The following is a 25214-nucleotide window of genomic DNA, read 5'->3' as shown; positions in this document are numbered from 1 at the left end:
GCGAATGCTCTTTGATCGACCGTTTTAAATAGAAACCACGAAATCACGAACACACGGAACAGTGATTTTTTTTCCCAGGGGAAAAAAATCACTGGGCTGTTTTTGGGACTTTGCCATTTCCTCCACTGTGGTGCGATCTCAGAGTTGGTATATATAAGTAGGGGGGGTGTGGGGGGAGAAGCCCCCCACCCCATTTATTTTGTGTTTGTTTTTTTTTATTTGTTTTTTTTGGAGCAGCGATTTTTTTCCCTGGGAAAAAAAACGCTGTTTCGTGTGTTCAGCATTTTGCAGTTTTGGTTTTTAAGAGTCGATTATACAGCGTACGCTATTTTAAGCACTCGCTGTTATAATATAGACACGTGTGCTACATGGTAGAAGTGATGCATATATCTGCCCTTCAACTCAGCTGTGAGGGGAAAAGAAATGTGCTCACTGGCATGTGGTAGCATGTCATCCAGGTACTGGTGGTGTACCCTGGATACTGATGTCTGTGAGGACCCCATCATGTCCCTAATTGGTCTTTGGAAAGTACCTGTAGCTAGTATCCTAAGGGCTACACATACCTTCATTTCCACTGCGATGGGTTCACCTCTGTTAGCTCTGGGTCTGAGCTGAGGGCGGCAGAGCTCAGTGAGTTCTTGTAGTATGTCCCTGTCCACCCTGTAGTGTTCTACAATCTCCAGCTCATGTAGCTCATGGAAGGTTACCCTGGGCCTAAACACTCTTCTCCTTCTATGCCTAGGCCTATTGCTAGCTGCACCAGCAGTATTGGCTTCAGCATCTAGCAGATATAGATGTAGCAGACCTGCAGCAGCCCCTATTATTATTATCTCAGTTAAATTCCCAAGTTTCTACTTCAGTGAGTATTGGGAAAAATCAAAATGAAGTGTGTATGCATAGTTTATAGAGCTCTGCTGTAGGTGCAGAATTTGTTATTGGCCAACTATGATGCATTCCACCTGCTTACAATATAATTAACATAATTTAATGGCCCTATTTTAGGTTAAACAAGGGTCAAAAGTAATTGAATACATTTATGTTTTCAGAGACGCTGAGCACGGCTGTGCACCATGCTGATATGTGCACAGAAGGTAAACAGAGCTTTGAAGTTAGTGGGTACACCCTCTGAAAGGCTGCACTCAGCCAGTTGGTGCGCCATGCAAACAGGTATAGCTAAGCTGAACTGTGCTTAGAAGTCATGGACAACCCCCCGCTGTCAGCTACATCTTGTGTAAACAGCAACATGAGTTTAAGCCTACACGAAGGGGATATGCCGAGACAATTGCTCATTTGCAGAGGTATCTGTGCTCACAGCCTGAAAACTACATGCTTTATAGCCCTACCACATTAGTAACAGCACCAATGCACAATTGTTGGGATTCCACACAAGGTCCTGTAATACATTTCTGTCACATTATATTACTTTTTTTTTTTCCAATTGTTTTTTTCTATAAAGCATGTTTGTGCACTGTGGCACGCTGGGCAAACATGCCCGCATTACTATAAAAAAAATTTATTTAACTTATTTCCTTTAATTTTTCTGGCATACAGGATGATAGTTTCACTCATATTTTATGTGGTATAACATTTCTGTTCACATAAATACATTTTTACAACTCCTTTTCTCTGTCTACACTCCTGTACACGGAATTTTTCAGTTTACACTATAGACACTGACACAGGGTCTGAAGAGATTCCTATCTGCTGGCTGGGTCACTCTACCTGCCCCTTTGCTTGAGATTCACCTGCTTATGAGGTGATTTGCATGCCATGGAAGTTTCTGTGTTGGAGCATGCATGCACGCTGCTCAGCAGCACTTACTGAATCAAAAAATGTTCGCGCCCATGTAAGCAGAGTGGCGAGATGCCTACACGGAAAAAAAGTGTGAGCTTTATTAAATTCCGCCTGTGTCTCTATAAGTAAAATGACTTTCAACTGTATGAGGAGTAATCCTACTAGCATTTTCCAGTACAGATGAACTTGCATCTGAATGCTAACATCCAGTAGAATTACGATACTGACACGCTGCACAAAGAATAATAGAAAGAGTTAGTGTTTTCATTATTTTCTTCATAAACAGTAAGAATTGGCCCAACAGTTGAGCATGTAACATCTTAACGCATCACGTGACCTGTCAGAGCTGCATCAGTACAGCAGTATAACAAGTACCTTGTCCGCAGTCTATGCAGCGTAAAATCACATTGAAACTACAGTGAACAAAGTCAGTGCTAACAGTCAGGAAGAAGTACAGTTTTATAGCAGCAAAGTCCGCAGTGCAGCTACAGTGCTTTACACAGGTGCCAGGATGCCTGTAGTTTACCAAGCAGTTCACCTTCAGATTAATGGTGTAAGGTAGAAAATGGAGGGCATGCTGAGAGGGCAGTGAGAAAAAGAGAAAAATCCTTAAAATGAGAGAAATCAGGAAATATGGGAGATGTACAAAAGTGAAATGATTATTGCTATGTCTTAATTCCTAAAGGACTACAGAAAAACAGAGTAAGGTTACTACTAACTAGTAAGAATTGTGACAAGCACCCATCAGGATCTATCTTACATACGAATATGCAGTCAAGCTACACTGCATTAATCAGGACAATTGCTTTTCACACATTACGTGATTAATTAATGGTATCTCGGTGACCAGTTGTTTTGGCATCTTCTCCTTTACCTGTACAGTTGAGATAGCCTCAGTAACTCAGTTGGGCTGCATGCATGAAACCTGGTCTGTCCCTCTTTATAGAAATGGGTTTATGTTCAGCCATAACACAAAATTACCAACATGAAAAATTCTTCTAAATGAAATTTAAAGTTATGCGGCTAAACACTAGGAGTCTTAGCATGAAACTGCACTCATTGCAAGCATTCCTTGCCCTGGAGGATGCTGACATTTGTGCAGTCACTGAAACCTGGTTCAAAGCTGTGGAGAGCACCCCAGCCTTACCAGGTTACTCATCCTACTGTACTTTCAGACCAAAAACAGAGGGCTACAAAGCCGAGGGAGGTGGAGTTTCAATATTTATCAAAGTCATACACACCTCCCGGCTGGTCAAATGTTATGATGCACAAGAGACACTCCAAGTGCAGTTAACTGTTGACAAAACACCAGTTCAAATCATAGCTAGCTACAGACCCCCAACCATAACTCAGGACGCCCACTCCACCTAGCTGTAATTACTTGAATCCATTAAGATTCAACCCTCTACCCTGATCCTGGGTGACTTTAACTACCTAACCATAGAGTGGAAGACCTATTCTAGTGCAAACATGAATGCCCAGAGATTCCTCGACTTCGTCAGTGCCAATGTTGACACCCTTACAAGAGGTGAAAATATCCTAGAACTGGTCCTAACCAACATGAATAGCCACTATAGTACCCCTACAATGTTATCCCTCCTTGGTAAGATCCGACCATGAAGTGATCACTTTCAAAGTCACTATCTCCCCTGACCACCCCTTGTCAGGGTCAAACAAAAAAACTTTTCTAAAGCTAACTACAGTCTCCTCAGAGCAGGTATAAGCAGCTTCACAGCCACCATCCCTTCAGTTGGAACTAACACTAATGTCCAAGCCTACACCAAAAAACTATATGAGCACCTACATAGCTGTATGGACTCAGAAATACCTGACAGGACCAAATCATCTTCCTCAAGAAAGAGTAAACTTGTGTGGTGGACAGCAGCAATAAACAAACTTTATAAGAAAAGGAAAAAATTGCTGTCCAAGACCAAGAAGGAGCAGGTGCCAAACTGGAAGCAATCTCTCCTTTGTCTGAACAAACAAATAAGGTCACTGGTGAAATCCTCTAAGGCTAAATTTGAGTTCAAATTGGCCAAAACTCCTAAGGACAATCACAAGGCCTTCTTCACATATGTCTGCAGTCTCAAAGGTAACACCCAAATCTGCTCTGAACTGCTGGTCAATAACACCACACACATAAATGCCATAGATATAGCCAACATGCTGACTGACAGGTTCAGTGAAAACTTCACCCCCTGTCCCCTCCCTCAGTAAACCAGGACATCTCCAGCACCTGCCCCTCCCTGCACCACCAGGGAGCAGGTCTTTAATGCCCTCTCAAAGGCAAAAAATACAGTCTCCATGGGACCCGATAACATCCATGGCTGTATCCTACATGAACTGAAGCATGAGCTCTCAGTTCCATTAGGCACCCTATTCAACCAAAGCCTGAGCACTGGCTTCATTCCAGCTGAATGGAGGACAGCCACTGTCATCCCTCTACACAAAAGTGGAGCGTCCACTGACCCAGGCAGTTATAGACCCATCAGCCTAACTAGCATGATCTGCAAGGCCATGGAACGCATTATCATGGTCCTTATAAATAAGGTTATCAGCAACCTCCAAACACTTGAACCCACACAGTTTGGTTTTGTCAAAGGGAGATCATGCCTGTTAAACCTGGTCGACTTCTTTGAAACAGGCACCAAAGCCATGGACGAGGGGAAGACAGTGCACACTGCCTACCTTGACCTAGCCAAAGCCTTCGACACTATTCTCCAGTCAGGCATAATAGATAAGCTCTCCCAGCTAGGCATCGACCCGTATGTTACCAGATGGGTAACTAACTGGCTCACTGATAGAACCCACTCAGTCAAAATAGTGGAAGCCACCTCAAGTAGTACACCCATAATGAATGGTGTACTCCAAGGATCGGTCTTGGAGCCTGTACTGTTTGGAATATACTTTTCTGAAGTGCAAGCCAAATCCTGTGGTCTGTGGCTGACCAAGTTTTCAGATCACTGCAAGCTGCGCACTGTCTTAAATTCTCCTAGTGATTTGAACATCCTCCAAGAAGGCCTTAAACAAACTAATGACTGATGTCAGAAGCATGGCCTCAAACTGAATGACAAGAAATGCATCATTATCCCCTTTGGGGAAAATGTCATCCCACTAATTTTCACATTAATAACAACGTACTAAGCACACAATCAGTCGTGAGGGACTTGGGCACCTAGGTTGATAGCAACCTGACTTTTGACCACCATGTTGCCTCCGTTGTACAGAATGCTTTCTGTGTGGCCCACCTCATAAATAAGGATATTTCATCCAGGAACAAGGAGGTCATAACATCCCTGTACTCCTCCCTTATCAGACCCATTATCGAGTACAATGCCCCATTCGGCATATACCTTGCCAAGATCATGCAGCAGCTGGAGAGACCACAGAGGTTCCTGACCAGGAAAATCTAGGGTCCCAAATGCCTATCATATACAGATAGGCTATAAGCTTTGTCCCTCTACTCAGTCTCATACAGACTGCTCAGAGGTGACCTGTGTCTGGCATACAAGGCAATCTGAGACCCAGCCTTGATGGAGATGCTGCATATCCGTAAGTCAAACTCCACTCATGCAACTCACACACAAGGCCTTAACCTGGTCTGTGACATTAATAGAACTTATTTGCAGGATAGAGTTGTGTCCCAAACACTCCCCCATCTGTGGAAGAAACTCCCTCTCCATGTCAAACAGCGTACCCCTCTAGCCCTCTTTAAGAGGAACCTGGAAAACTGGATGGGAAACAGAAATTACATCCCTGGGATCCCACCTGTGTTCATGCTGGACAGAGGAAACAGGTGCTGACTTTGAGGGAACATGGGCCAAATTCTTAGCTAGGCTTATAAGGGCCTCTGGGCCAATAGGCTAGTATCATCCTATGAACCTATAAAAACAGGTGATAATGCTGAAGAGGAAAAGTTTAACAAGTTGCTTACTGTACCCAAAGTACAGGGTTTGGTACCTTTCACCTCCATTTATCTACTGTATGAGCCTGAGAAAGTCACTTAATCTGACAGTGCTCCTGGGCTGCCCCTGAAAAGACATACTTGTGCCCAGTGGGCTTATGTAGTTAATAAATGTATAAAATAAAAAAATAAAATATTTACAAGAGGTAATACAAAAGATACATAGGAGGTGGTAAAGGAGGCATAATAAGCAGATCATAACGATTATCTTACTGTCTTCTCCTTATATCCTGTTTTAAGTAAAAGAAAGGGTAGCTCCCTTGTTCTGCATAGAGGGGAGACTCTATGACGTACACCTTTAACTGCATGCACATTTCTTCATTTTTTCAGTAAGGAAATGTGCACTGCTATTATAATATACACATCTGTACAAGGTGTCTTTGGGATCGCTCACCTTGTCCCCTGCATTTTCATTTTTCCATTTATGCAGTTATGCAGTGCAGTACAGTTTCTTGCAGTGTCACCATACATGATGTGTGCTGACATACAGTATTTTGCAGTACAAAAATTAATCAATGTAAAGTCTGCCTAGTATAAAAATACTGTGACACCACTTTACTTTGTATATCAAAGGTGGATTCAAGCCGAGTACCTATGGTTATCCCACTAATCCACGGTTTGCAGTGTGTTTAGATGAATGTTTTGAGGTTCTATATGTTTCTGAGCTAAACCTTCACAGCTTCATATATTCCTAAATATTCATTCTGTAGAATCAGCATCCAGTACATCTTTTGGCTGAATGCATAATACTGTAGGATAATTTCTCGGCCACCAACCAGCACGCATTTTGTTGTTATCCTTAATGATAGATTGTAGTTCATAATTTGACAGACTTTTTAACAGCATGTATACCTCTTAACACATTAATAAAAAAATGATAGTAAGGCTATCAGTGATTTTTATGGTGAATAAGCATTTTTATTTTGTGATGCCTCTTGCTTGAAACAGCTCAATTCCAGTTTGCATTTCTTATGCCATAAGAATGTTTATGAGAATGTTTACAAATGTGTTCTTCATAACCATAGTGGTATATAGCCAGCTGCACACTAACTAGGTCTAAGGCAAAATAATATCTGACTTTGTCTGCTTTCCCCCTCAGGTAACTTGGGCTCTCAGCTAGTTGAGTACAAAGAAGAAATGTACATCACCTCAGATTGTGGAAACAGCTGGAGACAGGTACAACAAACATGATATTAATTGTTTACATACAATCTGCTTCATTCATGCAGGTGATTAAACAGATTTTTATGTTTTCATTTCAAATACTCAGATGAATGGTGACATGAGGAGGTGTACACATAGTAGGACTAAGGGTGCTGATAGACTTTAAGTAGATACTAGAGGGATCAACTTTCATATATACTCTCCTGTTATACAGATTGTTTGTGAGCTCAGTTGTTTAATGTGAAATTAGACTTTTGAGTACACCACTCATATTATTATATAGGTGACCTAGATACGTAAATCAAAAGACACAACAGCTCAGATGGAGCTGAATGAGTTCAGTGAAAGTGTAAATTTCACGTTTTTGTAAAGGACGTATAGTGCAGAAGAAATTCTGTTCATAAATGACACACTCTGAGGCTAATCCTTAGAACATGCAGGAAAAGTAAAGTACCTTTCGCAGGGAGGTCAAGCTCCCTTGTGCCACCCCCTTTTTATTAGATATATATGTGTGTGTGTGTGTGTGTGTGTGTGTGTGTGTGTGTGTGTGTGTGTGTGTGTGTGTGTGTATATATATATATATATATATATATAGAGAGAGAGAGAGAGAGAGAGAATGAATTAATCTGTACTGGGGGTCTTGTATGTAATAAATGAAATCTCTTGCACTGTAGATTTGTGGAACAAGTTTTGGTACAAGATGCAAAGTTACAAGTCCCAGACCGAGTTCACTAATCCTACAGCATAGGATTTTTCATTTAATGTGCAAACAGATCACATATATTCAATTTATCTGCTTTTCCTATATTTTGGGGGTTTGACTTAATGTTTCCCATTGACTTAGACTGTGTGGGGTAATTGCATAAGTTCATTGGTTTATTGAATATGGCTTTAGTGGTTTCCACACTTTTTATGAACGGAGTGTCTCCCGCACAATTTTCTACTCACATTCTTATGTGCTTTATTTAGCTATGTATGTATACATAGATGGATATAATTATTTATTCATTTGTTAGTTCTGATGCATTTTTTGTACAAACAAATTAACCACTCACTTTAAAAGTCTCTCAAAGAACACCTTTTTCAGTAAATATAAATTCAAACGCTGCTATGATACAGGCTGACTTCCTTTTCAACAAGCATTTCTAAGTATATTCAATAATCCATCATTGAATTCAACAACTTTCCAACAGTACTCCATCACTGAATTCAACAACTTTCCAATAATACTCCATCAGTGAATTCAACAACATTCCAACAGTACTCCACTACTGAATTCAACAACCTTCCAACAGTACTCCAACACTGAATTCAACAACCTTCCAAAAGTACTCCATCAGTGAATTCAAGACCCTTCCAACAATGCTCCACTATTGAACTCAACAACTTTCTAAAAATACTGCATCACTGAATTCAACAACCTTCCAACAATACTCCATCACTGAATTCAACAACCTTCCAACAATACTCCATCACTGAATTCAACAACCTTCCAACAATACTCCACCACTGAATTCAACAACCTTCCAACAGTACTCCATCACTGAATTCAACAACCTTCCAACAGTATTCCACCATTGAATTCAACAACCTTCCAACAATACTTCCCTTTGAATTAAACAACCTTTCAACAGTACTCCACCACTGAATTCAACAACCTTCCAATTATACTCCACCACTGAATTCAATAACCTTCAGCGGTACTTCACCACTGAATTCAACAACCTTCCAACTATACTCCACCACTGAATTCAACAACCTTCAACAGTGCTCCACCACTGAATTCAACAACCTTCCAACAGTACTCCATCACTGACTTCAACAACCTTCCAACAGTACTCCGCTACTGAATTCATCAACCTTCCAACAGTACTCCATCACTGAATTCAACAACCTTCCAACAGTACTCCACGTTGAATTCAACAACCTTCCAACAATACTTCTCTTTGAATTCAACAACCTTCCAACAGTACTCCACCACTGAATTCAGTAACCTTCCAACTATACTCCACCACTGAATTCAACAGCCTTTGACAGTACTCCACCACTGAATTTAACAACCTTCCAACAATACTCCACCAGTAAATTCAACAACCTTCCAACAGTACTCCGCTACTGAATTCATCAACCTTCCAAAAGTACTGCATCACTAAATTCAACAACCTTCCAACAATACTCCACCACTGAATTCAACAACCTTCCAACAGTACTCCATTATTGAATTCAGCAACCTTCCAACAATACTCTACCACTGAATTCAACAACCTTTCAACTTTCTTTTTTTTCATTGCCTTGACCACTTTGTGTTCTAAACCTTACATGTAAGTAATTCTGTGTTATTAGTATTATTACTTATATTATTAATTCCAATGATTTTAACATTATTAATACTCAGCTTAAATGTATATCTGATTGCATTCTGTTTTGTATATGCACAGTCCTTTAAATATTATTGCTGCTATGTTTATGCCACAGCTTATCTATTATATGTGGTTTCTTTCTGCTTTTTAAATTTGTCATTGCATGTTGCATAAAATAACTAATCTATTATGCTATATGTCTTCAATGATTGATTGTTTTATCAATGTTTCTGTTGTCTTTGCCACTGAGGCCTTGGTCATGGCTGCAAAGGGACCTTGGATCAGTTCACTTAGCCATTTAGAAAATGCAAGTAAGTAAATAAATAACTAGATAGATCATATTTTATTGTGGGTTATATTTGGATTTGTTAGATTTATAATTTAGGTTTATGTTTTATTTCAGTTTTACCTGGATAGGAGAGTTAGAATTGTGGCTGTGTGTGTGTGTGTGTGTGTGTGTGTGTGTGTGTGTGTGTATATATATATATATATATATATATATATATATATATATACATATATGTATGTGTGTGTTTTTCTATACATATATATATATATATATATATATATATATATATAAATATATACACACACACACATATATATATATATATATATATATATATATATATATATATATATATATACACACACACACACACACACACACACACACACACACACACACACACACACACATGTATATAGCTATATTTATATCTATCTATATATACATGGATGGATGTAAGCAACTGGTCAAATGACCACAGTGTTCATGACCAGAATATCGGCTTACTTAATTCGAAAACATAACATTGACACATTCCGTACATGGTCCGTGATATATCCTTGGACAGGCTAAACCAAGCAAGTGTTTTCCACATCTCCTACTAATTATATTTATTCTTTTATTTATTTATTTGTTTATCGATTCATTGTTTCATTCATTCATTCATTTACATTTGATTACCGGGAAAGTACGACTGGGAAGGAGCCCATTTTCAAACATAAAATGAAAACATTGGTTAAGCAGGATAAAAATCATTTGACAATGACTTAATAGTTAAAAAAACTTTAGCCAATTTGTAAAGAAATTAAAGGTAAGCTAGTATTATTCAAACAGGAATTGCTATGCAAAGTGAGAGAAAGTCAGGCTTATGGCATATTTAGAGACAAATCCAGGAGAGAGAAAATGATAGAAATAAGGAAGTGGGTGAAGAAGGGACAGTAAGGTGGTATAAGGTAAGAATAAGTATTTGTTCACATTTAGAGATATAGTTTATCCTAGTGTTGAACAGGAAGAGAGCCAGGTTTTGGCTAGGAAGTCCTTCAGAATAATTTTGAAGGACAGGAGGGTGGGTTTGACCTGATGGATAGAGATAAGGAGTTCCAGGCCTAGTTCCATATATGCTAACTTCAATATCTCACAATCCCTGGGAAAAGAGAACATTCCCCTACCTGGGGGTTGTTGAACTTGCACACCTTTTGATCATCTGTTTCAGTGACCAAATGGTGTCAACCAAACAGATGCTGACTTTGTGATGGTTTAATTACCTATCACATACCCATATATACATATATATCCTTATATATACATATATATATATATATACATATATATGTATATATATATATATATATATATATATATATATATATATATATATATATATATATATATATACATATACACACACACACACACACACACACACACACACACACACACACACACATTTATTAAGTAACACAGAAAATGACTCATGTGATATGCTATTCTTTAATTAATTCTTTAATTCATTAATTTATTTATTTATTTATTTATTTATGTGCTTGTTTATTTGTTTGTTAACTGGATTAAACTCTATGAGCTTTATATAAAAGGGCCCTTTTTCAGTTGCAGCCTGAGAAGAAAAGACGCAAAATACAATGTGACCATTTTAGAAAGCAATAATTACAATATTCAGTATTAAAAGCTGTAAATTGTGCAATTATTTTAAAAGTTTTAAGAATCGGTAATTTAAATGTTCAAGCGTGTATTCGGAAACTGCAGAAGTTCAAGGAAATATTTGTGCCCTGGCACTAGAACTGTAACTAGGGTGGGGTGAAGGGGGCAGCTGCAGTGGGTGCAAGGGGTCAAAGGGTATGATCATCAGATGCCGATTACCTTGTAATACAACAACACTGTCGTTACATTTCTCCATGCCAGTATCACATTTGTAGCTGGTGCTAATGCTCTGTTGCTTCTCTCGGTGCTCTGTGTGTGGCATTTAGAATGTAGCAAGCATTTTCTATACTTGTTATAGTACAGGGGGTCTACTTCATTTCATTGAAAACTAATTTTACTGAAAGTCAGTTTCCCGCGACCAATTCACTGAAAGCTGACTTCACTGAAAACCCGTTTCATTGAAACTCATTTCATTGAAAGTTATATATGGCCTTTTCCCCACTGTAGTGCAATCCTGGAGTTAGTATATAAAGTAGGGGGGGTGTAAATTTTTTAAAGCATACAGATGGATACTTACAAGTGCAATGAATAACTCTTTCCAGAAGATAACATATAACCAAACTATGTGGGGGGCTTCGCCTGGCACAGCCCCCAATGTGGGGGGGGGCTCTGCCCCCCACACTCCCCTTACTGTATATATTAACTCCAGGATCGCACTACAACTTTCAACAAAATGAGTTGTCAGTGAAGTGAGCTTTCAGTGAATTGGTCCCAGTCATTTGAGTTTCAATTAAATGAGTTTTCAACGAAATGAAGTAGACCCAGAAAAGGTTTTATCTAGAAGAGTGCTTGATCAGAAATGGAGTTTTTTTTTCTTTTTAACTTGAGGAATGGAAAAAAGGAAACAGACCTTTGAGGTGCCTATATTGGGGGTGTCAGGGAGACTAGGACTTGTTACTCTCTTTTCAGGAACACTAGATCAGAGAACATATAAAGATATATATATATATATATATATATATATATATATATATATATATATATATATGGGGTCTACTACGGTTGATTGAAAACTCACTTGACTGAAAATGAAATTACTAGGACCACTTCACTGAAAACTCATTTCTTTGAAACTCAGTTTATTGAAAGTTATAAATGGTCTTTTCCCCACTGTAGTGCGACCCTGGAGTTAGTATATAAAGTAAGGGAGGGTGTGGGGGGTGTAGCCCCCCACATATTATATACATTTTACAAGTGCAATAAATAACTGTATCCAAAAGAGAATATATAACCAAGATATGTGGGGGCTTCCCCCTTACTTTATATACTAACTCCAGGGTCACACTACAGTGGGGAAAAGGCCATTTATATCTTTCAACGAAATGAGTTTCAAAGAAATGAGTTTTCAGTGAAGTGAGCTTTCAGTGAAGTGTCCCTAGTAATTTAGACAATGGTCACTTGTTTTTGAGGAGCACAAATCATGGAAGTGCCACTGCCTGAGGGGTGCCAGATTTGAGAATGCCATTGGGCAACAGATGAGGAAGCTGCATCTCTGCCTGGCACCTCAGAAAGAAGAGGAAATGGGTGGAGCAAAAAAGGAATGACAGTATCTTAAAACAGCATGTGTGAAGATGAAACAAGTCCGTGGTTGAGCCACATGTGGAGATTAGATACATTATGAGAGCTGGTTGTGGAATGCAGAAGTCCAGAAAAGGATCATAAGAAAGCAGGAGTACAGGAAATAGTGGAAGGCACAGAAGGTGAATAGGCTAAGGAGGAATGCAGGTGGGCTAATAAAGGGAAGGACGGAGCGATTCAGATAAGAAAGAGCCGAAGTGAGTGATCACAATGCCAAAGAACAATGACAAAGAACAAGGCATCCAAGAACTTCTGCCAGCATTTGGAAAATGACTTAAAGTTTGGCCCAAAGAAATGCTATCAGGTTGTACAATGGAACTAAAAAGACAAAGATGATAGCAGACACCAATCATAAGGAACACAAGCATCTATCTCTTAATGAATCCAGAGGATTTCAGGGCAGATGGAAGGAGTGTGAAAATCTTCTGAATGAAGAAAACTCCACAGAAACTATACTGTCCCATACACAGGCTATGATGATGGAGGGAGGAGCACCAATTCCAAATGAGCTGCAAGATATACTAAGGAAAACTGAGTCATGGAAAGTTGCAGGCTGAGATGAAGTCACAGCAGATGTGAGCAAGGCACTGGGTAGTTTATGGGAGACATGGCTTCGGAGGGTACTCATCATAATATGGAGGGGGGGCGGCACATGCTAGATGATTGGAGAATAAGCATTGTACCATTGATGTACATAAACAAAGGAGATATTCACAACTGCTGGCAGTGCAGACTCATCAGACTCCTGTTACACTGCATGAAAGTGCTGGAGAGGGTAACTCATGAATGCATATAAACAGCAGTAGAAGTAAAAGGATGAGCAGTTTGGGTTCAAATGAGGACACTGTACACACATCCTGATGTTTGCCATAAGAAAGATAATGTAGATGACAGAATAAGTTCAACTGAACATTCCCAGATAAAGAGAGCATGCATAACAAGGGCCCCAGAAAGCTGATTTTAGCAGTTCTGTTATGGTTTGAAGTCTCAGAAACACTGGTAGAATTAATGTAGACTATGTGCAGAAATCCAGTGACTTAAGTGTGAACAGTGACTAAACTCATAAAGGGGTTCTGAGTGGGAGTGCATAATTTCTGCTCTAAGGAAGAGCTATAGTGAAAGATAGGAAAATGTAATGCAAAGCTGAAGGCAAATACAGTAAAACTTAAGTACAGAGAAGATAATGGTCATGGCATGGAATTGAAGTAATAAGGAAATAGTGGAAATGGTTAACAGCTTCAGGTGCGCGGATGGTGAGGTTGAGGAGAAGGAAAAATCTGAATGAGGAAGTCAAAGTTAGAATCAGAGGTGCTGCAGCCACCTTGCACAAAGTATCATGGGTAGTGTGCAACAGAAGAATGCCAAATAAGCTGCACAGTACTGTGTTCAAAGCAGTCGTGTGACCAGTAATTCTAGATGGCAAAAAAATCTGGGCAGTGAAGGCAGAACAGATGTAGATAATGTTGTGGACAATGTAATGGAGATAAAGTGCCTCAGCTGGATAGTAGGGGGGGGGGGGGTGCTGGTCAGGTGAAGAAACAAAAACATCAAAGCTGGAGCCAAAGTAGCTTCAGTTCCTGAGAAGTTCAAAGAGAACAGATTGCAATAGTTCTAACACATGTTCAATTAAGCAGACAAGAATTTGGTAAAACAGATGTGAGAGAGACAGGGAGATGGGAAGAGGAGATAGAGACATTCAACCAATATTATGGGTTGTGCAAGAGAAGACCTATGACAAACTGGTATGAATGTTGAAGAAGTCAGGAGAGAGTCACTGAACTGAGGTGGCAATAGTCGAAGCAGCAGTCTATCCTTATGTAAAAATGGGAAAAGAAATGCTACTGCTCCTGCTGAGGAGGAGGATGATGATGATAAGGATGATGGGTAGTTCAGTGGTTACCACACTTTCAAAATAACGTTATCAGAATTTGTTAGCATAACAAATCCAGCATTTTGTGGCATTAATGTTAATCACTGCAAAATATAAGAAGACTTGGTACAAAAAGCTTGAGCACGCATATTAAAATTGAATGTTTATCCCAGAGTTCATGTTCTGAGTTGCACTTTAAAGACTGCCAAACTGATTTTAACATGTCAAACCATCACAGATTCACTCTTTCTTTCCTTAGACATTACCTTGGTAACTTTGCACCATACACACTAACGATGCTCTATATAATTACTTGTCTGTGTTTAGAACCATGGTGATGCGCTCACTTTTTGTGGCATTCAACACTCAAATACAGCAGCAGCTGCTTGGTTCAAAGAAGAAGAGTGATTGAGTAGGCCCTGCTTCCTATACAAATTCCAAGTGTGGTCCAATTAATATCAAAGTATAATAATAAAATATCAGATGACAGCAAAATATAATAATATCTTCCATAATTAAGTAAAATTGAATTGTTAACAAATTAGAAATAGGTTCATAGGTTCATAGGTTCATACTAGGCTATCTGCCCGAGGGCATTTATAAGCCTAGCCCATAGTTTTGTGGTTTACGCCACCCCTTTAGTTTGGAGAAACTATGCCCATTATTTTGCTGTGCCTCTGTCGAGCAGTGACACTGAAGTAACCCCTGGGGTGTATCTGTGATCTCCCATCCATTGGTCAAGATTCCTCTTGAACAAGGCCAGCGAGGTGCTCTGCCTCACATAAACCGGGATTTTGTTCCACAGCATAAGGAGTCTTTGGGTGATGAATCTATCCCTCCAGCACGTCCTATTAATAACCGTGTCGAGGTTTAAGTCTCCCACCCTTGTGGCTCTGAGGGATCTAGATTTTTTGAGATGAAGCATGTTCATCAAATCTGGGTTTGACATGGCCTTGTATGTCAGGCATAGGTCACCTCTGAGCAAGCGGTAAGCAACTGAATATAACTGGAGTTCTTTCAGTCGGGCAGCATAAGACAGATTTTTGAGACCCTTTATCCTTTTGGTGAGGAACATTTGTGGCCTCTCCAGCTGCTGCAAGTGTCGGGTCAGATACATTCCGAGTGGGGCATTGTACTCGATCATTGGTCTGATGAGTGATGAGTATAGGGAGACTATGACTTCCCTTGATCTAGATGTGAATCCCTTCATGATAAGGTGGGCAATGTAGAAGGTCTTCCTAACTACTTTAGCAATATGAGTGTCAAATGAAAGGCTACTGTCAACCTGGGTTCCCAGGTCCCTAATAACTTCTTCTGTGTTCAGGGGATTGCCACCTATATGGTAGCTAGGGTAACCTTATTTTTCCCGAAGGGTATGACTATGCATTTCTTGGCATTTAACTTTAGGCCATGGCTCTGGCACCAGTTATCCGTTTCTGTGAGACCCTTCTGAAGGATATCTGTGTCGGATGTGTTTTCAACCACGGCCCAGTTTGCAGTCATCTGCAAACTTTGTCAGCCATAACCCTCCTGTGTTTGCTTGTACTTCAGAAAAGTAGATGCCAAACAAGAGTGGGCCCAGGACTGAGCCCTGTGGGACACCACTTGTGACAGGCTTTGAGTCTGACATGGCGCCAGCAACTCTGACCCTGTGGGTTCTGTCACTCAGCCAGTTTGCAACCCATCTTGTAATGTATGGGTTTACATTTAAGTTGATGAGTTTTTCAATGATACCCGAGTGAGGTATTGTATCAAAAGCCTTTGCCAGGTCTAGGTAGGCTGTATGGACTGCCTTTCCCTCGTCAATGGCCTTGGTGACTGTTTCAAAAAAGTCAACCAAGTTTAGAAGGCATGATCTGCCTTTGACAAAGCCAAACTGGGTTGGATCCAAAGTCTGCAAGTTCTCTATGTCTTTATTTATGAGATCCATTACAATCCTCTCCATGGCTTTGCAGATAAGGCTTGTCAAGCTAATGGGAGGGTAATTTCCAGGGTCGGTGGAGGCACCGCCTTTGTGGAGTGGGACCACAGTCGCTGTGCGCCACTCCTGGAGTGCGATCCGGAGGTGAGACTAAGATTAAACAGCTGTCCTAACTGTGGGTTTAATTCCTCGTTGAGTTCATGGAGCACACAGCCGGGGACACCATCAGGTCCCATGGATGATGTGTTCTTTGCCTTGGAGAGAGCAGTTCTCACCTGGCCGTTAGAGATGTTTGGGGGGCTACAATCATTTGGTATAGATATCTCTCCTTAAGGGAGGAGAAGTTTGCACTGAACCTTTCAGCCAGTATGTTGGCAATGTCTGTAGGATCAGTAATCTTCACATCATTTTGAACTAATTCTGAGCATATCTGGGAGTTTCCTCCTAGGTTTCTGACATAGCTAAAGAATGCCTTATGGTTGTCTTTAGAGTCCTTAGCTATTTTTTCTCAAAATTAGCTTTGGATGATTTTATGAGAGCTCTTAGCTTTTTACTTATAGTGATCAGCGGTGTCTTACCTTTTAAGGATTTTGCTCTATCTTGTAGTAGCTTTCTCCTTTTGTTGTAGAGTTTGTTTATGGCTGGGGTCCACCAGACTGGACGCTTGCCTTTGGTACAAAGAGTCTTTGTTTTGCTTGGGATTGCCTGATCCATGCAGCCCTGCAGGTGCTGGTAGAAGGCATTTGTAAGTGATTCAGCGGTTTGAGTAATGTTAACCGCCAGCTCAGAGGCCTTAAAGGAGACCACACTAGTCTTTAGAAGTGTGAAGTCGGCTTTCGAGAAGTTCTTTACTGTGTTCTTTTTCTTTCGGGGGGGGGGCGGGATGAGGACCTCCAGCGAGATTAGTTTGTGATCAGATCTCACCAGTGAGGGGTATACTTCCGGCGTTGAACATTGTGCTCCCATGTTCATGATGATGAGATCAAGTATGTTTTCTCCTCTTGTGGGGATGGTGACTAGTTGTTCCATGGCATTTGAGTTTATGAATTCCAGGAACTTTTGGGCTAGAGTGTTTGGGCTTGAGTAGTGTTCCCAGTCTATATTAGGGTAGTTGAAGTCACCTAGTATGATGGTGTTCGGAGATACATTTATCCCCTCCAGTGTTTTCAGGAAGGCCATATGAGGTTCCTGAGTTTGCGAGGGTGGCTTGTAACATGCTACAAATTGCAGAGCAGTCTTGCCTATGGTTAATTGCACCTGGATGGTTTCCGATGCATCGTGCGATGCCACCAATTTGAGGTGTGGGTGTCCTTGATGAATATGGATACCCCTCCTCCTTTCTTGGTATTGTCCGGGTTTTGGGGCCGGAACGCATGATATGAGGTAAAACCTGATAGTGCTGGGGTGCTCTCAGGAGCCTTGAACCAGGTTTCTGTCACAGCACAGACATCGATGTTCTCCATACTGAGAAGGGCCTCGAGTGCGTGCATCTTGAGGTTGAGACTTCTGGCATTGAGCAGCATTACCCTTAGTTTTTTTTTCACACACAAATACACAAACTGACAGACACATACACACTGCATACTTTCATACAGGCAAATTGAAGGAAATTCAGTTTACCTGTGGCACATTTTTGGGGTGATGTAGGAAACTAGAACACATAAAGGACATGCAGATTCTGCACAGCTGTGATATAGTAATGATGCTCACTGCAGCACTGAGATAGTAATGATGCTCACTGCAGTACTGTGCCAAGGGACAGCTGTGATATAGTAATGATGCTCACTGTAGCACTGTGCCAAGGCACAGCTGTGAGATAGTAATGATGCTCACTGCAGCACTGTGCCAAGGCACAGCTGTGAGATAGTAATGATGCTCACTGCAGCACTGTGCTAAGGCACAGCTGTTTTCACACAAATCCTGCTCCTATTAGTTTTCCCCTATGTAATAACTGTTGCAGTCCCTGCAAGTAGCTAAATAGACTAGATCCTTGGTCTAATAGGATGTTTTTTGAGAGGATTAGGGAGCATACCTATGCCATAAAAAAGTGTGAGGTCACTAATGCTTTGGCAAAACATGTACTGGACTCAGGCCTAACACATAGTTGTGTTTTTAAAGCAATTGATGTAGTTTTAAAAATTTTAAGAGGTGGTGACCTAAAAAATTACACTGAGCAGAGAGAGCTTCATTGGATTTTAAGGTGTGGTGCTGAAAGAAAACCAGGGCTTAATGACAGGGTCTCTTTAAAGCCCATTTTAAAATCCAGAGACCTACCCAAGAGATAATTGCTTATTAGAATAATTGATTGTTGGTTTTATTATTTAAATGTGTAATGAAATGATGTTACTTGTGCAAAAGCGCTTACATTACTGTTTGTGTTATGTTGTGGTTGTGTTGGTTTTAAATTAAAGAAGTTTGCCACAGCCTTGTCTCTGGGATTCCTTGGTTTCTACTTTAACTTTTTGTTGTTTTTTTGGATTCCCAGTTGAGCCCTTGGAGTTACTTTGGACTTTTCATTTAAAAGTCTACTTTAATATCATATCAACAGTCGCTTACTTAAGTATAGAAATTTGCCAATCCGTGTAATGTTCTGTCCATCAGGAAAATGGAGGTAATCAAACCAACACACTGAGAACAGCTATAAAAACAAAGCAGTGGAGAAGTAGCATTAATGCTGAATGTCATCATTTTCATTCCAGCATTCCTGTTAAAAACAGAAGAATCCACTTTGTCTGCCATATAGTCCATGAAGATAACAGAATGGAGAAAACATGGGTTCAGATTCAATACGAAGTGCACACTGTTGTGAGTGCACACACAACAGACATAACGCACACCTTCTTCCTCCTAATTTTAGTTTTCCTGCTGATATTCTTGCAGTTTTAAATATTGACAGGGATTCATAGAGGTTACCACAAAGTGTAGACAAAGTGTAGACTACATGTACACTTAGTGTGATCTTTCTGGGTGACTAGAAAGAACAAAAAAATGTGATAAGAATTTTATTGAATACATATTGTGTACACTTAGTGCAGACTTTACTGAATCTGGCCCATCATTTTCAGGAATGTCCTTGATTTTGACTCGCATTTTAGTTTTTTCTATTAATCCTTCCTAATATTGGTGACCTTTGCAGAAAACGTGGTAAATTATACTTAATGCCAATAATTACTTTTACTTCAAAAAACTGTATTAATCCCCACTCTCTTGTTTTGTCAATGCCTCAAGTTAATAGCACTAATATTTTAATGGTACCTGATTATTTCTGAATTTCTCCCCAACTTGTTGACAGCTATGCTTTAACATCCTTATCTATGCAGAAGAAAATATCTTGGCAGCTCCCACACTCAGATTACCATATGATTTGGATCATTATTATTCTGACATCTTTTGACAGCTGGCAACAACTGAAATTAAACTGCCTTTCTGAAGTACATAGGGCAGCATTTGAGAGTTGAGTATATTTGTTAAATGATAGGTGGGTGATAGTGGCAACAGCAAAAAAATATGTGTACAAAACATAAATTTCTGGCTGTACCCCCTGCTTCCAGGTATAGTTTGCCCATAACAGCAAAAATCACATGAGTATTTAAAAATGTAGCAACTCATTCGGGAGATACCTGTCAAATCTCCCTGATTTTCAGGGACACCTCTGCTTTTGACTCATATTTTAGCTCTGTCCCTCTTAACCCCTCCTAAACTGGAAACTTTTGGAGAAATGGTGGTGAATTATACTTAGTTAATAATGACAGTAATTAGAGTTATACACTTGCGTTACTTCAGAAAATGTATATTAATTCACATTCTTATTCTGTTATTTCAGTGCCTCATATCAATAGTGCTAATATTTTAAACTTGTTCCTGATTATATATGATGTTGTCCCTCATTCAATTACAGCTATGATGAGGGCCACTTTGAATACTGGTACGTTTGACTTCGGGGATGCCAAGGTCTTTTGGTACCTTTCTCTCTATCTCTTTTTTTACACGTACTTGAAAAGCACACACTTTTAAAATTAAAAATGGTAGAAATATATCAGAAGTCTCTGGACACAAGTTCTCAGAAACCCTGGCAACCTCTGAGTTAGAATACATAAAAAGGGACTGTGTTTGTATAATGCAGCATCTCAGTCAAACGGTCACTGAAACCTTGCTTGGATTTTTCAAGGGGTCACCACTGTAAATAATAACCTTATGGCTTAAATACAGTTTTTGCAATGTTTATGTGATTAGCGTTTTTAGTATTTATGTTAGTTTGACTACAACTTTCACACCTCCTCCCTTCTCCTAGCATTTACAAAACACATGCACAAAGAGCAACTGAGTAAAACAAAATGGGGCAAATATTTGAGACAGTTTTGAGCTGTAGTGTTTTTGCACCCCTTCCCTTACTTAATACTTAACAATGTTAAGGAAATTAAATGCCAGCAGGCCACAAAGCGTTATCTCTGCTTTGAGGAAGATGTTCGTTTAAATTCACAACCAAATGTAGAAAATTTTCTGTCACACTGCCCCTACTGTGATAAAAAATGGACACATTCATATACAGAAATTCCATCCATCCATTCTCAGCCCCTTTGCCCATTTTGCATATGGGTTCAGGGTGTCACTTCAGCAGTGAGAATCATCTGGAGCCAAGGACTTGCACTGCTGTTTGGGAGCAATGTACCTCTCTGTAAAATGTAATATACCTGGTTTTCCTTGCTTGAGAAGCACACAAAAGGAGTGCCAAAGAATCCACAAGCCACGTAGACCTTAACGCAGGTTTATTGAGCACAATAAAAAAAGCGTTTTCGCCACTACTGTCGAGCAGCTTCTTCAGAGGTACAGGAGCCAAAAGCAATCACAGGCTTTTTGGTCCTATTTAAATGTTAAAATCAATTAAACATCAATTACATATCATTAAAATGAATCAATTAAATACATCACTTCCTATTCATGAGTAATCAAACATTTAAAACGGAATTTCACTGAAAAAAAAAACTTAACATATCACAGTCCCCTTCAATAACAACCAAAAGTGGCATATAGATAGATAGATAGATAGATAGATATAGATATAGATAGATCTATAGATAGGCTGTCTGCCCCTGTGAGCCATTTGCCCAGCCAGCCAATTCCTGTTAGAGATTCAAACCTGTACCTTGTGTTTGTAAGGCAAACACCTTAACCATTAGGCCACCCTCAATCACTTGGTAAAATACTCGAAAACTACTCTAATCTAATTATAAAATATTTAAAACAATACATCAAACAGCATGTGAAAAGTCCTAAAGGATACTATTCTTTTAGTTTTATTTCTATTATTAACTAAAATGTATAAGGGTATAGAGTTTCCTTTTACAATGGAATAGTATTTCGTGTAGTACTGTAATTTAGACATTGTTTTAAAATGTCACCATTTAAATCAGTGATAAATACAAAATACCCACACTGATATAACGTGAATATATGCTTACAGAATGAAGTGACAAACATCCAAAAAGTGAAACCATAGTTCAGATTTATTACAAAGGAATTATCTTAAGTATGCTCTATACTTAAGTACAGGGGCAATGTTACAGCTCTCATTTAGTCCTGGGAAATTGAAAGCATCAGCCTTTAATTGCCATTCAAGCTCACGAATCTCTAGTAAGAGGGAAGTTGGCCCACCTCTAATAGAGTTAGGAATACAATCAATTCCCATGTAAACAAAATTATGGCCTGGGTAGTTTTCAACATGTTTTGCCAATGCATTTTCTATTTTCCCATTCTTTATGGCATAACAATGTTGGTAAACCCTTTCCCTAAACTTTCTATCAGTTTTCCCAACATAGAAAGCTGGGCAGCAGACACAAAAGGCCGTATATACAATGGATTTTGTTTCACAATTAATTTTACTAGTGATTTCGTATTTTTTATGGCTGAAAATTACAGAGCTACCTGTACGTATAACATTACAATAATTGCATCTTCCACACCTAAAACAGCCCTTAACTCTGTTGAAAAGGTCACTAGCTTGATTCCTTTGTAATAGTTCTTTAAGGTTCCTACCCCTTCTGTGTACTATTTTTGGTGTTGTCCCAAGTTTCTCAACTAGAAAAGAATTAGTGGTAATAAAATACCAATTCTTTCTAATGATCTCCGAAATTTGTCTAGAATCCAAACTGAAAGTAGTTATAAAGCTCAGGGGATAACTCTTAGAGGGCTGTTCTGTGTTAAAGTCCATACAACTGTCAGTGGTGGTGCTCTCAAATCCTCCCTCAATATTTTCAAGCACAATCAACCGGTTATTATAAATCAATGGTTTGTAAAAACCATTTGATCTCTTAACCGAAATCTCATTAACTAATTCTTGTATGGCAGCACTAGGGTACCCCCGTTCAGTAAAGAATTCAGTGAGTAGAACACATTCATCCTCGAAGTCTCCATTTTCACTACACATTCTCACAGCCCTAACTAACTGCCCTTTGATAATTGCTCTCTTCAGTTTATAAGGGTGAGAGCTGGAGAAGTGTAGGAAAGAATTTACATAGGAATCTTTTCGAAAAATGCTAGAGACAAATTTCTGATTACTTAGATCCTTTTTAAGTTTGACATCAAGGTAGTTTATTTCCACACTAGAAAACTTGTATGTGAATTTGAGAAAAGTCGTAGTTTGATTAAGGTAGCAAACAAATTCTTCTGCGTGATGGGCATCCCCTTTAAAAAGGATGAAGATGTCATCCAAAAATCGGGTATAGTAGCCAACTTTTCCTTCCCAAACTGGGTGATTAAGTACGAATTGTTTCTCCCAGAACGCCATGAACAAGTTGGCCACTATAGCACCGCAAGGGGAACCCATTGCTACCCCATGTTTTTGAATGAAAAGGACTTGCACTGCTGTTTGGGAGCAATGTACCTCTCTGTAAAATGTAATATACCTGGTTTTCCTTGCTGTTCATCTTTTTATGCAACCACAGACTGCCCAAATCTCATTGCAAGCTATTATTATGAAAACGTTTTTGCAATCTCGGCAGATGCTGCTGTTCAATTGCTGAGTCAGTGGGAGTACAGTGCTTAGGGTTGCCAGCTGTCTGGTTTTTGACCGGACTGTCCGGTTTTCTGATAAATTGTCTGGTTACAAATTTCATTCAAAACTGGACACGTGAAGTCCAGGTTTTGTGCCACACTGCCACGGTCTCAAGCGTAAGCATAATGGGGATGCTATTAAGTAACGATCTTCACTTGATCTTCCTGCTTACTGGCCCTCACCACATTCCTCCACCATTCAAGTCACTACTAAGACCTCACCACCATTTCCGTGTTTTGAGAACAGACTCTGGTAGGTATCAGACATTAAAGCACAAGTCAAACGCATCATGCAGAGAGAACAAAACGCGTACACATTACATCATAATTATACCTTAATGCACAAAATGTACACAACTGCCTGGGAAGAGCAAAGCCCAAACAATAACATTAAGTTAACACTACAGTTGCCGGTATTTAATAAATGACTCACAAATAAGTGACACAAAATCTCAACACTTGTACAATCTAAGAAGACTGCGTGACAAACTTCTTTCACAACAAATGATCCTCCACTGCCATACGATTGTTAATAAAGCAATCAAAACCAAAAGAAAGCACAGGAACTTACAGTTGTCAATTGGCTTCACATAGTTTACATTAAGCAAACCACTGCAACTTTGAAAAAGACACAAAGACCACTACACTATTATACATGATCACACTCGAGATTCCTCTACAGCTTCGTAACATGCATATGGAAACACAGTACTCACTGCCAGACACTGTTAGCAACAGTTTTTCAGTGAAGAGCATATTTACAGAATCCAAAAAACACAACCTAGTGTCGCATAGCCTGCATCACTCAATACTTTCCTACAACGTGACAAGCATGACTGGTAAGTGATTGCTTTTGTTTTCGTTTCCTCCTTATTTTATTCTCCCCTGCTGAAGTGCTGATCGGGTAAGTGGATGCAAGTGACAGAAGTGCTTAGAGAATTCCGATTGTGTTTAGCGTTCTTTAATAATGTGCAAAGCTTATGGTTGTGCTAGCTTTTTTATAGTAGTAGACTGGTTTCAATGAGTCATTAGGGACTTGATCTGTTTTTCTTTTTAGGAGGGAGGGAGGGGAACCATTGTATTACGTTTTAAGAGTGCAAGATTGTTTAACATACCTCTCAAGTGTACCTCATTATGAAGAGGAGTGTACCTCATTTGAGGTCTTAAAAACATCATGTTCCTCTAACTTCCACAGTGAAAGGGTATATCACACATTCAGTATTAGAAATTTTTTATTAACTGATATCCATGGTAAATCGAAATGAATCATATTGATTCATTAAAAGATATTTTTCTATAAGTAAAACTAACATACTTTAACCATTGTATGACCTTCTTAGTTGAAGTTTTTAGTAAGCAGTTAGTAAGTGTTTCACATTTTACCCATTCGTTCCACATTATGATGGCTAGTGTTCCTCATTTTGGAGATTGAAGGTTGAGAGCTATGGAAGGTTAGGTTGTATTAATTTAGATCAGGAAGCTGCCAGCATACCAATCTGTTAAAA

The 25214-nt window shown here is 39.4% G+C and overlaps 1 protein-coding gene across 1 annotated transcript in view; it reads left to right on the top strand.

Moving 5' to 3' along the window:
• Positions 1–25214, top strand: part of SORCS2 (sortilin related VPS10 domain containing receptor 2) — a 2271537-nt gene that overhangs the window by 1636615 nt on the left and 609708 nt on the right. The window contains exon 11 of the mRNA XM_044063564.1: positions 6858–6934. Coding sequence (XP_043919499.1) covers positions 6858–6934 — 77 coding nt within the window. The remainder of the gene's footprint in view (positions 1–6857; positions 6935–25214) is intronic.

The sequence above is a fragment of the Protopterus annectens genome, chromosome 2.part1 (assembly GCF_019279795.1).
Source record: "Protopterus annectens isolate FY-2018-M chromosome 2.part1, PAN1.0, whole genome shotgun sequence".
Lineage (NCBI taxonomy): Eukaryota > Metazoa > Chordata > Ceratodontiformes > Protopteridae > Protopterus > Protopterus annectens.
Note: the sequence above shows the minus strand (reverse complement) of the source record. Positions and strands in the feature narration are given on the sequence as shown.